Here is a 13,234-nt window from a genome sequence, read left to right on the forward strand (position 1 = left end):
ATTCACAGATTTACTTGTATATATTAACATATGTTTGTATGTGTTTATGCATGAATATGTGTATGTATGTAGACAGGCATACATATGTGTATATATGCACATATGTATAGACATATGCACATATGTATAGACATATGCACATATGTACATATACATACATACATATATTCTGAGACAAGGTCCATATGTTTCACCATACAGATACTTGACAAAGATAAAATGGGTCCTACTGATGGAATTTGCTCCCATAGCAGCTGTACCACGGCACCTATCCCTACTCTGAAGATGCGTCACTTTCTGCTTCAGCCTCTAGTCAGCCACTCTTGCAAAAGGTATGAAACCAGAGTTGAATTTTTATGGTGACCACTGCCCATTCTCTTCACTTGACCCTTGAGGCCACTGGAAAAAGCCCAAAGACCCATCAAGGGAGATAAACATTATTCCCAGAAGTCAATAGAGCACTGCTTGTACTTTGGAACAATTGATCAACCTTGCCACTTGCACAATCTACTAGCAAAGGTTATGCAGTGCCTGAACACGATCATGGCAGAATCACCGGGCCTCATCGCCATCTGCCTTTTTGGATATCTACTCAATGCTGAATGTACAGGTATGTTTCCTTTTAAAAAATACTTGGAATACACTTGTATTTTAGATTTAAAAATGTCTGGTGCTGTCTTCTTCGTTAAATAATGATTATATGATTTGATAGATTTAACATTCTAGCAGCCAGCATATGGATTGATAAGTGCTGGCTCTCTGCTAGCTGGGTCTTCATTTTTAAAACTAAATAGTCTTACAATGCTTTTGATGCACTTTTATTTAGTGGACACTCTTGAGCTTATGATCTTATGATGTAATTCCTCTTAGAAAATGTTTGTCTCCTTGGTTTAAAAAAAAATGGAAGTAGGAAGATATCTTAACAAAGAAACATCAGAATATGCAAAAAAGTTACTTTGTTATTCACCATTTTAAACCAAAATGGAAAACATCAAAACTACAAATGATTTTATTTACAAAAAAGTCTTATCTGAAGATACAAGATGAGTTTCAAAATTTTAAAACTATATAATGAGGTATATCTTGAATTGTAAAAGTTATACACCATCCATTTAAAGCTTTAGTTAATACCAAAAGATTAACCTTTCATTAGTAAGTTGTTATTTGCCATGAAAGTATTTTTTTTTTCATGGATTAGGAATAAATCATATTTTGTTTCTGATTTCATAATGTCTCAGAGTTGATATCTGATACTCAGATAAGCTCCCTAGGAGACAAAACAAATCCACAAATTGATGAAAAGAGTAGGAACTTAGTTAATGCAATATATATCACTTCGTTTTTTCACAACTACAGTTTCTTTATATACACTCTAGGGGATGGTACACAGGGAATAACTTATTCCATTTAAGCAAATGGCATGTTCTCACAGGAAGCATTTATCACACTTACTTGTCAACCTACTAGAATCAACACTAGTAGCTGACAGTGCCAGGATCAGGGGTGCCAACCCTAAAGCATCACCAGAAAGCAGACTGGTCTTCTGGTTCCTATTCTAGACATGATGTCAGCTAGGGAATCAGACTAAAATACAGAAATAATGATATGAGAATGCAAAGGTTAAATTGAACTAGCAAAGTGGGTAGAATTAAATAAAAAATATGTTGGAAAACTCACAAAGCAGGACATAAAGCCAAGTCATTAGACATATCTCATCAGTGAGACATATGGGAGGACAAAGGATTCAAACCCTTCCTTTGAAATAAATGGTGAGATGATGGAGGTTATAAGAGGGCTGTTGACTCCCTGAAAACCTCAGGGAGTTGGGAAAAATGATAGAAAAAAAGAGAGTAACCAGGGTTTCAGAACTGGGAAAACAATGACTAGAGATAATCCTGAAAGGGGGTTTAAATAAGCAATCCCCAGACAACACTAAGAGAAAGTCAGTGGGATTCTGGAGTCACTGTTGTAAAAATTAAAAGGCCCTTGAGGAAAGGACTAGGATAACTTCCCTAACTATTGACAGCATTGGTGCAGTACTCTCTTCTGTTAAACGGTTACTGGCTTCTGAAAGGAGGAGATATTGTGTTTTCATAGCTGATGCTCTTAAGTATTATTGCATCAATCTGGAATTTGAAAATCAAAATCATTCTATGAAATCAGTTCAGTTTTGAAAAGTATATGGATTGAAACTGTCTTTCATTCATTCAGACATTACTGAGTTACTGTTATGGTTCTAGGTACTATGGCATGGTACCAGGGGCATGGGCATAAATCAGACTCTCTCTTTGACCTAAAGCACCATGAGATTGGGTGAGATATTTTGATATAATATTATAAAATGTGTAACACATGCTAAGGGAGTACAGAGTAAGGGACACAATAAATGGGGAAATACCTGAGAAACAGACAATATTTGGAGCTAGGTCTTAAGAGATGAATAGGAGTTCACTGTCCTTAAATGTCTGATCTGGGGTGTTCTATGCAGAGGGGATCCCTCACATGCAAAAATCCAGATTCACAACAATGTGAGGTATTTCAAGAGCTCCATCTTGACTATGACAAGTGAGACAGGAACTAGGCAGGACCAGGTCATCAGATAATAAAGACCCTAAACTAAGAAGACTGGACAAATAGAACATAATATGAAGGTATCATAAGTGTAAACATAAAGAGTAACACTAATGGCTGAGTTCAGATGCTTCATCTGATAACACTCTAATGAACTAGTGTGAGGGTAAGACTGTAAGACCAGTCCTAAGATTACTGTAATTATTCATTAATTGAGACACAAGGGCTGGAATCTGGATAATAGCTGTATAGAGAAGAGAGAATTTGCAGATTTTAAGGAAGTAGAACTGATATGATTTAATAACTACAGGGTTATGGAAAGTTCTGGGGAAGTGTATAGAGCATATCTTGGGCATTTTGAGTTTGATGTGATCACAGAAAGAACACAGTGCCTAAGAGCACAGATTCTGTAGTCTGACTGCCAGAGTCTAAATCCTAGCTCTGATGCTTTAGTGTGGTACCTTGAGCAAATTACTTAATCTCTTAGAACCTTGGTTTTCCTCACTTACAAAAATGAGATGACAGTACCTATCTCATGGGACTGTTGTGAGGATGAAGTGAGATAATGAATGCAAAGTACTGAGAAGTATCCAGCACAACAGAAGCACTGCATAAACATCAGCTATCACCAGCCACATTATAGTGTACAGTTAGGAAGCTTGAAAGATGATCTGGGATTCAGAAGATATATCTGCCTAGAGATGGATATTCAGGAATCAGTGTGGTGTAAGCAGCAGTTATAGCTACATGTATGTAAGAAGCTAGGGAGTCAGAGAGTGAGTGTGGACATTGTGGCACCTATCCAGTGTCTAGAAGTACTGATTGGGTACTCAATAAATTTTGTTGAAAAGGTTAGAGCCAAACTAAGGCACAGCAAATGAAGCCTATAGGCCACAAATGCACTTGTATATCTAGAGGTGTGGGAGTGGATTCCTTCAATGTTGTACACTACACATCTTGTAAACCTTACTCTAGCCCCAGCCCTGGCAACAATGTATGAAGTTAAGTTAAAAAGCTAAAATCCTGCAGCTGAAGCCTGGAGCAGCCCTGAACATTTAAGGACCAGTCAGAGGAAGGAAAGTCAATTGCTTCAAGAGGTAGATGGATAACAAGAATTAGAGTAAAGACAGGAACCAGAATAGAGGGCTTTCATGGAAAGAGTTTCCTGAAAAGGGAGAGATCAACAGTTAGAAACGTTTTAGAGTAGTCAGGAAATACATAAGTTAAAAATTATCCTTTATAAGGTCATTACTGATTGTGACAGTCTTTTCATTATATGGATGGGAACATGGAAGGAAAAGAGCTGCCAAAGTGCATTAGAGCTAAAGAGAACTGAGAAAATTAAGAAGGAAAGGAGGGCCAGATGAGAGAAATAGGAGAAAGAGAGACAACCAACATACACTGGTCTACATGCTATCTAACTGATCCTGTCAACAATATAGTAAGGCAGATACTCTTTTTTTAATAACTTTACTTAATTTATTTATTTTTTATATGTTGCTGAGGATCAAACCAGGTGCCTCATACATGTTAGGCAAGCACTCTACCACTGAGCTACAACCCCAGCCTGGTAAATACTCTTATTACATAGCTATTAATCCCATTTTACATTTCTGAAAGTTAAGGTACAGAGATCATGTGACTTGTCTATAGGAGTCAGATATGTGATTCAAAACCAGGTCCGTCTGATCTGATTCCAAACTGTTTTTTCACTCAACCACACTATAAATGAATGCAGAAATGGATTCTATTTACCAGTACCTAGGGCCAAGTAAATGAATTACTGAGCAAAGAGATGGACCTGGAGGCGTTGTGAGGCAGCAGTATGTGATGGTACCCATGTGCAATTTGGTGATCCATAGCCCTAAGTACTCAGCTGCCTCAGAAAAAGAAAAAGGCAAATGGCTACACTGTTCTAGGATATGGGATTGCAAGGATGGTGCAGCAGTTACAAGGAGTGAAGGGAATTTGAGAAAGTTGGCAAATGTAATGGGGAGGAGAAAAACCTAGGCTAAATTCAGAAAAAAAAAAAGTGAGCCTAAAAGGCACAAGGGTATCAAGACATTATGTTATGAAAATAAGGTACTTTAGTTCATTTCTTTTTCTTCCCTTTGATCTTCCCCTTTCCTTCCTTCTTCCCTTCATTCTTTCTTTTCCTTTTCCTTCCTTCCTTCATGATCTCCTAAAGAAAGAAACAACTACAGGCAGATTCTTGAGTTACTAGAATTAATTACATACATGCACACATACACATACGAGAGTGTATGTGTATATATATATATGTGTGTGTATATATACGTGTGGGGGTGAGAAAGAGAGAGAAAAAGACAGACACAGAGACAGAGACAAAGGCAGGGAAAGGAGAGAAGGAGGGAAAGGATTTGGAGGCCTCAATCCTTCAGAGTTTATGAGTGTCCCTATAGACTAGGCAATCACAGTTAAAATAAACCACATCCTGAAATCCAAATGCTTACAGCACTGGACTTTCTATAACATATGCCAACTGAAGGTGTAATGTATCTGAAGATTAAAAAATAATAATGATTCACTGGTTTTATTTTAACATCAAATGAGAGGCATTGGGGTCATATTTGCAGCTGAACCCACAATTAGGCTCCTGCTCTTCAAGAGATATTTGTTGCAAAGTCACTGGGCAACTGCATCCTGAAAACACAGCCCAGCCAGGGTGATGGATCACCTTGCAAGGATCTGCAATGAGCTATTTTCAAGTGATGACAAAGTGTGAAGTTAACTGCTTATTTGAGAACTTTCTTTTTCATCCAAAGTAAATTCAAATATGGTTGGAAATCTGACCTTTTATTATTGGAGCTCTCTTAACTAAAAGTAAAATTGAATTTTAATTCCTAAATCTCCATGTTTATATAGTACTGTGGGAGCATCACAGATTTTGGCTCCATGCCCCAAAGAGAAATTGGCTTTGGGATTACTTGGATTAAAAACAAAGCCTTTCTTAAGAGATGTATTTAATTTTCATGATGTTTTCTTTTTTTAAAAGCTAAACAATAGTTCTTTTAAATTTCAGTGTTTCTTGATCGTGAAAATGCCACCAAAATTCTGAGCCGGCCAAAGAGGTATAATTCAGGAAAATTGGAAGAGTTTGTTCGAGGGAATCTTGAGAGAGAATGCATAGAAGAAAAGTGTAGTTTTGAAGAAGCCCGAGAAGTTTTTGAAAATACTGAAAAAACTGTGAGTATTTCCATATAATATCCTTCAGTTGCAGACCAAAGACAGAATACCTTTTAAAAAGAAAAAAGGCAAAAACTTTCCTTTGGAATTTTATGACATTCATGCATATATTTACATTATAAATGTTATATAAGAGAAGGAATCAACATCAAAGCACTTTAAATACTACTATTAACTTGTCCTCTTTTTATTCTTTATAGACTGAATTTTGGAAGCAATATGTTGGTAAGTAATTCATTTTATTCTCGATTATGCATTTTTTCTCTAAATAAAGAGATCATATAGTAAACTCTGTCAAAACAACTCAGAAAAATAAATCCAACTCTTTAACCCAAGATTGAATAGTGATATCCTACAGGGTTATGCCAGTGTGGGAGGGATCAGCTGGAAGATAAGTAAACTCTGTGCAGGGCTTCACAAAGATCAGCATTCCACCCCAGGAAGCTGGAAGGAAGAAACTCAAGTGATTGGATCTTGGGACTGAATAATATTTTATAATCCTCAGTAGAGATTCAGAGAATGCTAATTGAAAAGTCTTAAAAGTCTTCCTTGTAGCAGGGTACCATAGTGCATGCCTGTAATCCCAGAAGCTCAGGAGGCTGAGGCAGGAGGACTGAAAATTCAAAGCCAGCCTCAGCAAAAGCAAGGTGTTAAGCAACTCAGTGAGACTCTGTCTCTAAATAAAATACAAAATAGGGCTGGGGATGTGGCTCAGTGGTTGAGTGCCCTGGAGTTCAATCCCCAGTACAAAAAAAAAAGTCTTCCTCGTTATGATGGCCTACAAAGTTCCTCCACCATCACCCTTTTTTAAAAAATATTTTTTAGTTGTTGATGGACCTTTATTTTATTCATTTATATGCAATGCTGAGAATAGAATCCAGTGCCTCACATATTCTAGGTAAACACTCTACCACTGAGTTACAACCTCAGCCCCCTACCATCACCCTTGTGTGCATGCCCCTCTAACATCCTCTCCACCTTGCACACTGGGCTCCTTTTTCACTCTATGATGCTCCCACACTAGAGACTTTACCTGGCTATTTTAGCTGGCTTGTCCTAGCTTGCCCTTGGCTCACTCCCTAGTCTCCTTCAGGTCTTTGCCCCAATGTCACCATCTCAATGAGGCCTACTTTAATCATCTATTAATACTTCAACCTACCCCCAAGAATCCCACCACTCCAGACAATAATATCCTGTTATATTTTTAGTACTAAAGGTTGAATGATCCTTATCCAAAATGTTTGTTTCAGATTCAGGATTTTTTTTCAGATTGTAGAATATTTGCTTATATGTAATGAGATATCTCAGGGGTAGAACCCAACTCTAAACACAGGACTCATTTATGTTTCATATACCATTATACACATAGCCTGAAGGTAATCTCATACAACATTTTTAACCATTTTGTGCATGAAATAAAGTTTTATGGGGTAGAATTTTCCACTTGTGGTGTTATGTTGGTACTCATGAAATTTTGGATTTTGAAGCAATTTCGATTTTAGATTTTCAGATTAGGGATACTCATCCTGGAACACTTTTTGCCATGTGATGTATCATTTTCTTACTTATACTATTTATCCTTGATTTCCTCCAATCCCCTCCCACCCCATCCAAAAATGCAAGCTTCATTTTGGCAGGGATTCAATTGTTTCATTTATTTATATATTCCTAGCACCTAGAACAATATCTTGAACAGAGGCACTCAGTAAATATTTGTCTACAAAATTGAAGAAAAGGAGTAAAAGATATACCTTAATAACAACTCATTTTAAAACTAACTTAAAAGCCAGCAGGATTTTGAGGCAAGGGAAGCCTCACAGATTGACTTACCTAAAACCATCTTCATGGTCAGGAACAAATTAGCCTGAATCACAAATTCACTGAGGTCCATTAATTCAAGTCCCTTTCTATTTGCTACAGTTCCCATTCTGAAGACATTATTAGATATTTTTATACCTTCCTAACTCATAATTTTCCTGTTTTTGTTTTCAAGTCATGAGCAAAGACAACATTTACTCTGTTACATTGCTTTATCTATCTTGCCTTATTCTTAGGGATGAATGCTACCATGACTGTTTCTATGAAATATTCCCCATAACATTCATCCAAATAAGTCTTTTTAATGCTTTACTCCTAATGAATTTAAAACTTTGACTCTTGGGACATATTTTTAAAAGCAAATCAACATCTGTTTTTCCAAAAAACAATATTCTTAGTTGTATTTAAATCCCCGTGATTCCTTCATTGCCCACCCCACATATACCACAGTTTCAGTAGCATATTTTGAAGTTGGGTGCCTGCCTTCTAGGTCACACAGGTACATTGTTTGCTATACCTCAGGCTTAGATACCTGGGAAACATCAAGGATATGCTTCTGTCACTAATACTTTGTCTACCAAAAAACAGAACAAAAACAAGAACTAAAAGGAAACAAACTCCATGTCTCTTTTCACATGCAGCTGGGATTCCAAACCACCACTAAAGTAGCCTATGCTGTTTCTCATATATAGCAAGAATCCAGGCTACTCACTGATGTCCTGTTCTCTGCCTTTAACTCATCATGCACAGACTTGGTTGAAGAAGAATCACCACCCAATCACATTAATTGGCATCTGTCATAAACTTTACAGAATGCTATTTTCAGAAGCAATTTATAGCATTCCTATAACATTTAACCCTCACACCATCCCTGTGAGCAAAGCATTATGAATTCCATTCTGCATAGAAGGATAGTGAGGCTTAAGGAGGTAAAGGGACTTGCCAAAGGTCACCCAGCTAGAAGTCATGAAGCACAGAAAAGAACCCAATCCCTTGCTTTCTATTATACTTCATGGCCTTCAAATCTAAACACAGTTATTCATTAAACAAGAACCTAGTAGTCTTAAATGGGAATCTGTCACTTGGCAAGGCCTTGTCTCTTGTTGTCTTTGACCCCTACTGACCGTGGCTTTGTCTAGGCCCAAAGTACACACAGACAAGGACCTAAAGGAGTACCAAATGCAGGATAAAATGACACTCATTTTAAAGATATGTCTCAGCAAACGAGTTCCTGTGTAGCTGGCTGCAAGCCCAGACCCTTTCAGTGAAACATCCTAAATAATTCAGATTTGTTGGTCTATAATATAAAGTGCAAATGTAGCTCGTTTTTTAGACCAGTTCTGAACATTAATAATAATAAACCAGAGATAACATATTTTGTTTTCATAGAATTGGAACAAGTTGAAGTATCCACGCAAGAGCACATTGGATCAAGGGGCAGAGGGGACAAGGTCTCATTTTTACAGCAAGCAGATTTTCCAGAGTGACTACTTCTGAGAAAGGGATATTAGTCCCTTAATTAATGGAACCTGAATACATGCTTCATCAGAGAGGAGGGAGAATGGGCAGGCATCCACACATTGGATGTCAGAGAGTTTTGCTTTGAAGTATAATTAATAATTAGAAGTTTCTCTTTGATTTTCCCTTTTTCTCTTTCTTTGGCTCTTATTGTCATCATTGTCTCTTACTCTTTTCTTACTCATATATCGAGTCTTACTGATCTAGCTCCTATTTTTTCCTCAGGGCTATTTTTCCTGAGCTCAAAGTGTGCACCCACTCTCCCTTCTGTTTGTATTCATTCTTTTCTCCTGAAGCTTCCTTGGAAGTATGCACTGAGACAGAGAATGAAGAAATCAGACTCACAGAGTCCCTTCTCATCCTGATCCTTCCCCTCTTGCTTATGCCTTCCTCCTACTTTCTTAGTACCAGTGTCTTCAAAGACTTTCAAGAAACTTCAGAAAAGGTATAATGGAAGTAACTAATCTATGCATAAATAAAGTACCTTGCAGAATCTTTTTAAAATTCCATATGATATACTGAAAATTGTTTTTCACTTTACCTAAATCATTTGGAACCTAACTTGTAAGACGGTAAACTATCTTTAAGGAGTAAGAGATGCTTCCCGCATCTTTTCTATTGTCTTGAACCCTTACTATATATGATACTTAAAGGTTAAATGATAATACATTTGTTCCATGCCTAGGTCACCAGTTCCTTGAGTGCAAGCACCGTTTATTATCTAGCTCAGCTTGCTCAGCAAGACCTGCAATAAATCAGACTTTGTATGATATGTAGCTAATATTCATTGAAATGATTTGCTTTGATGTAGAATTAACTGCTGTAATTCTATAAGAAAGGACTGAAAATTCTTCTCATCCTATGCTGATATGGTACATTTCTTATACAAAGATATTCTTCTACCTCTTTCCTTGGATTGCATAAACTATGTACATGCCTTCATTGGGGCATTTTCCTGGGACAGTATTAACCTGAAAACCTTTGCTGGAGTGTGCTTTAGAAACCAAGTAAGACAGAAGCATCAACTGGCTTCCAAGTCAGTAATCCTGCTCTGGTCCAAAAATCAGACTCTTATCTCCATAGGGGAGGACTGGACACTCTAAGCAATTTATCTGATAATTTTCCATTTCTTAACCTGTCTCAAAGATGGAGATCAGTGTGAGTCCAATCCATGTTTAAATGGTGGCAGTTGCAAGGATGACATTAATTCCTATGAATGTTGGTGTCAACTTGGATTTGAAGGGAAGAACTGTGAATTAGGTGAGTAATTATTTTTTGATTATTCGTGGTTCAAAGTTTCCTTTTGAAACCAGATAAAACTGGAAAATGCAATGGTTATGTATCATAAGCTTCTCTTAAAAACATACTTTCAGGCTCAGTACAGTGGCATATACCTATAATACCAGCAACTCAGGAGACTGAGGCAGGAGGATCACAAGGCCAGCCTTGGCAATTTAACAGGACCCTGTCTCAAAATTAAAAAAAAATAAAAAATAAAAAGGGCTGAGGATGCAGCTCAGTGTCAAAGTGCTACTAAGTTCAACCCCCAGTACAAAAAAAAAAACTTTCAAAGATTATAAATATTTACTTCATCTGTAGTCACAGTTTTCAGGATATAAGCTCAAGCAATTATATTCAGAGCAGTAACACTATCTGGTCACTAACATTAGATGATAATATTGTTTCACTCACTTTATTTATTAATCCTCAATACAACCATACGTGGTTAGTACCATTATTATCCTCACTGTTGCACATGAGAAAACTACAGCTCCAAGAGCTCAAGTGGTTCAGCATAAGTGGTTGAGCTTGACTTGAATTTCAGTTTGATTAAAATCTGTGCTTCTGACAACTATGCTCGAAACTCAAAGAAAATTGAACCCATAAAATTGTTTGAACTCATGACTAAATTGCTATCAGCCTAGGCAGTAGAAGTCAATTACATACAAAACTAGTGGTATGATAGGCCAAGTATTCCATACAATAGGAACTGCTCTACACATACAGACCACTTCACATATTAAACTTTTTGACGAAAATTACAGGTCATTCACAAGTTTGACCATACTAGTCACATAAAAAAATCTAGGATTATTATATACTTATACCCTAGAATATTTTTCAGGTTTTGGTAACTGGAACAAAGCCCTTTACCTAATTGATTATTAGCTCTGGATGCAATAATACTGGTATTGTGACCATGATTGGCACACAATTCTGCAAAAGAATACTCTTTCTACTCTAAAACTCTAGAAGAATAGAGATGCAATCCCAGGGAAAGAATCTGATACCACAAGCTACATGACTACTGTCAAAGAGTAGAAAATTAGCAGGACACTGTTAAGGCATCATAGCCAGCCACCTGACAGATGAAAAAGGAATAAAATGAAATGAAATGCACTTGTCCTATTGAGAAAGGTGGAAAAAGTCACCTGAAATGTTGTTCGGAAATCCTTTCAGTACTAAGGAGAAATTGATTGATCATCTTCCTTTAAGATCTAAAAGATCTTAGAAGAAAAGAAAAATGTAACAGGGAAAAAGCAGGTAAAATGAAAGAAAATAGCAAATGCAGGTGGATGAATTAGTATAAACTGTGGTGGACTCCCATTCCCTTAGGTTTCCCAGTGTGGAGACAAGCCAATTTCTGGGTTAACTTTCCTGTGGTGTGTTCATGGGTTTAACATATCTAAAGTGCTATTTTCATCTGAAAGATTATAATTTCAAATTCAGATTTATCTAGATAAATTTGATCCTGCTATTATGGAAACCTACAGAAATCTTTAGAGTAGTCATTCATTATCAGCTTAAATAAAAAAACTATTAGAGCTGAGGGAATGAATAACTCAATTAGTCTCAGGTACTATGTGGTAGTAGACTATCTTGAAAACATAAATGTCTATATCTAGCTTAAATATACAGATGTTTTTAAAAAAGAAAGAGAATCACTTCAAGCAATGTAAGTAAATCTAGGCACAAAATTTCTGTAAACGTATTTACTATATGTGTGAGGTCATGGCCCACAGAGAAAAAATGCTAAGTCTACAACTGGCACTGTCTCAATACTTTCAAGTTCCCACATTTCCGCAGCCAACACAACACTTGGCCTCTATGGTATATTGATTTCACCCAATCAATCTGATCAAGGTTTAGAAAAATCTTTTCAGCTCTTTTAGTTCACAAACAAATTGGGAATTCTTTCAAAATGTTCTTTATCTCAGACACTCTAAGAAAGCAACAACAAAAGTATATACAAACTCCCATTTTAGCTTGTTGCCTCCAGATGAACTAAAGACTAATCTCAAAAGCCACTAGATAGCACAGTTTATAGAGTAACTGTGCCCCAAGTGTCTTGCTTTACCCTGTCTTGGAAAAGAAAAGGAGATTTCCATTGTCAAGACCTTTTTGTTTTCTTTTTCCCTTGCAATCAAGTTCTTCGTCAGGGGAGAAAAGTACAAACATTGAGGGCATGATTTCTAGTTAGAAGAATAGCAATTAATTGGTTACTGGGTCCTTTTGACTAGAATAAAGACCTCCATATGTTCCCAGCTGCACATCAAATCCAAATCTCTTTCAAAGAGATCAAGGTCCATAAGAATTCAGTCATCTCTGCCACTTCTAAAGAATACAAGAAGCATTTTCCCACAGTAAGATAGGGATTAAAAGAAAAAACTCACAAGCAATAAATATTTGGGTTTTTTTTTTTCACTTTTGCAGCACATCACAGACACTTCTTATTTACTGTGTATTTCTGTGCGGTGGTAGGGATGTTGAATTTAACTGAAGAATGTTGAATTTAACCATTTTGTGGTAAACGTGTTAAATAGAAAATCTTTTGTTCAAGTTTTTCTTGGCACATCAGTAGATATACCAGGGAAGGTGAAAGCAGGGTAAAATAAAACAGAATGTGATAACTTTTATCAGTAGGCACAAAAGGAATTAGAAAGTGTTCATGGTAATATGCTTGTACTGTAGTGATGAGCTTGATGCTCTTCAACAGAATGTCTAGGCACAGAGACCAACTTCAAGATCAGAGAGAACCCATGCTCAACATAGTATGTGACATCTAAGTGCTCAATAACTGATGAATGAGTGCCATTCTGATTGTTTCTTAGGTCCTGCC

General features: G+C 36.8%; 1 protein-coding gene across 1 annotated transcript in view; it reads left to right on the forward strand.

Moving 5' to 3' along the window:
- Positions 1-452: 452 nt before the first annotated feature.
- F9 (coagulation factor IX) overlaps positions 453-13,234 on the forward strand; it is a 31,491-nt gene continuing 18,709 nt past the window's right edge. Inside the window, exons 1-4 of the mRNA XM_046435351.2 lie at positions 453-610; positions 5,615-5,778; positions 5,979-6,003; positions 10,261-10,374. Coding sequence (XP_046291307.1) covers positions 523-610; positions 5,615-5,778; positions 5,979-6,003; positions 10,261-10,374 — 391 coding nt within the window. The 5' untranslated portion in view covers positions 453-522. The remainder of the gene's footprint in view (positions 611-5,614; positions 5,779-5,978; positions 6,004-10,260; positions 10,375-13,234) is intronic.

This window comes from Marmota monax, unplaced genomic scaffold (assembly GCF_021218885.2).
Source record: "Marmota monax isolate L192 unplaced genomic scaffold, Marmota_monax_Labrador192_F-V1.1 WCK01_AAM20220418_F8-fsc00261, whole genome shotgun sequence".
NCBI classification, from domain to species: Eukaryota; Metazoa; Chordata; class Mammalia; order Rodentia; family Sciuridae; genus Marmota; species Marmota monax.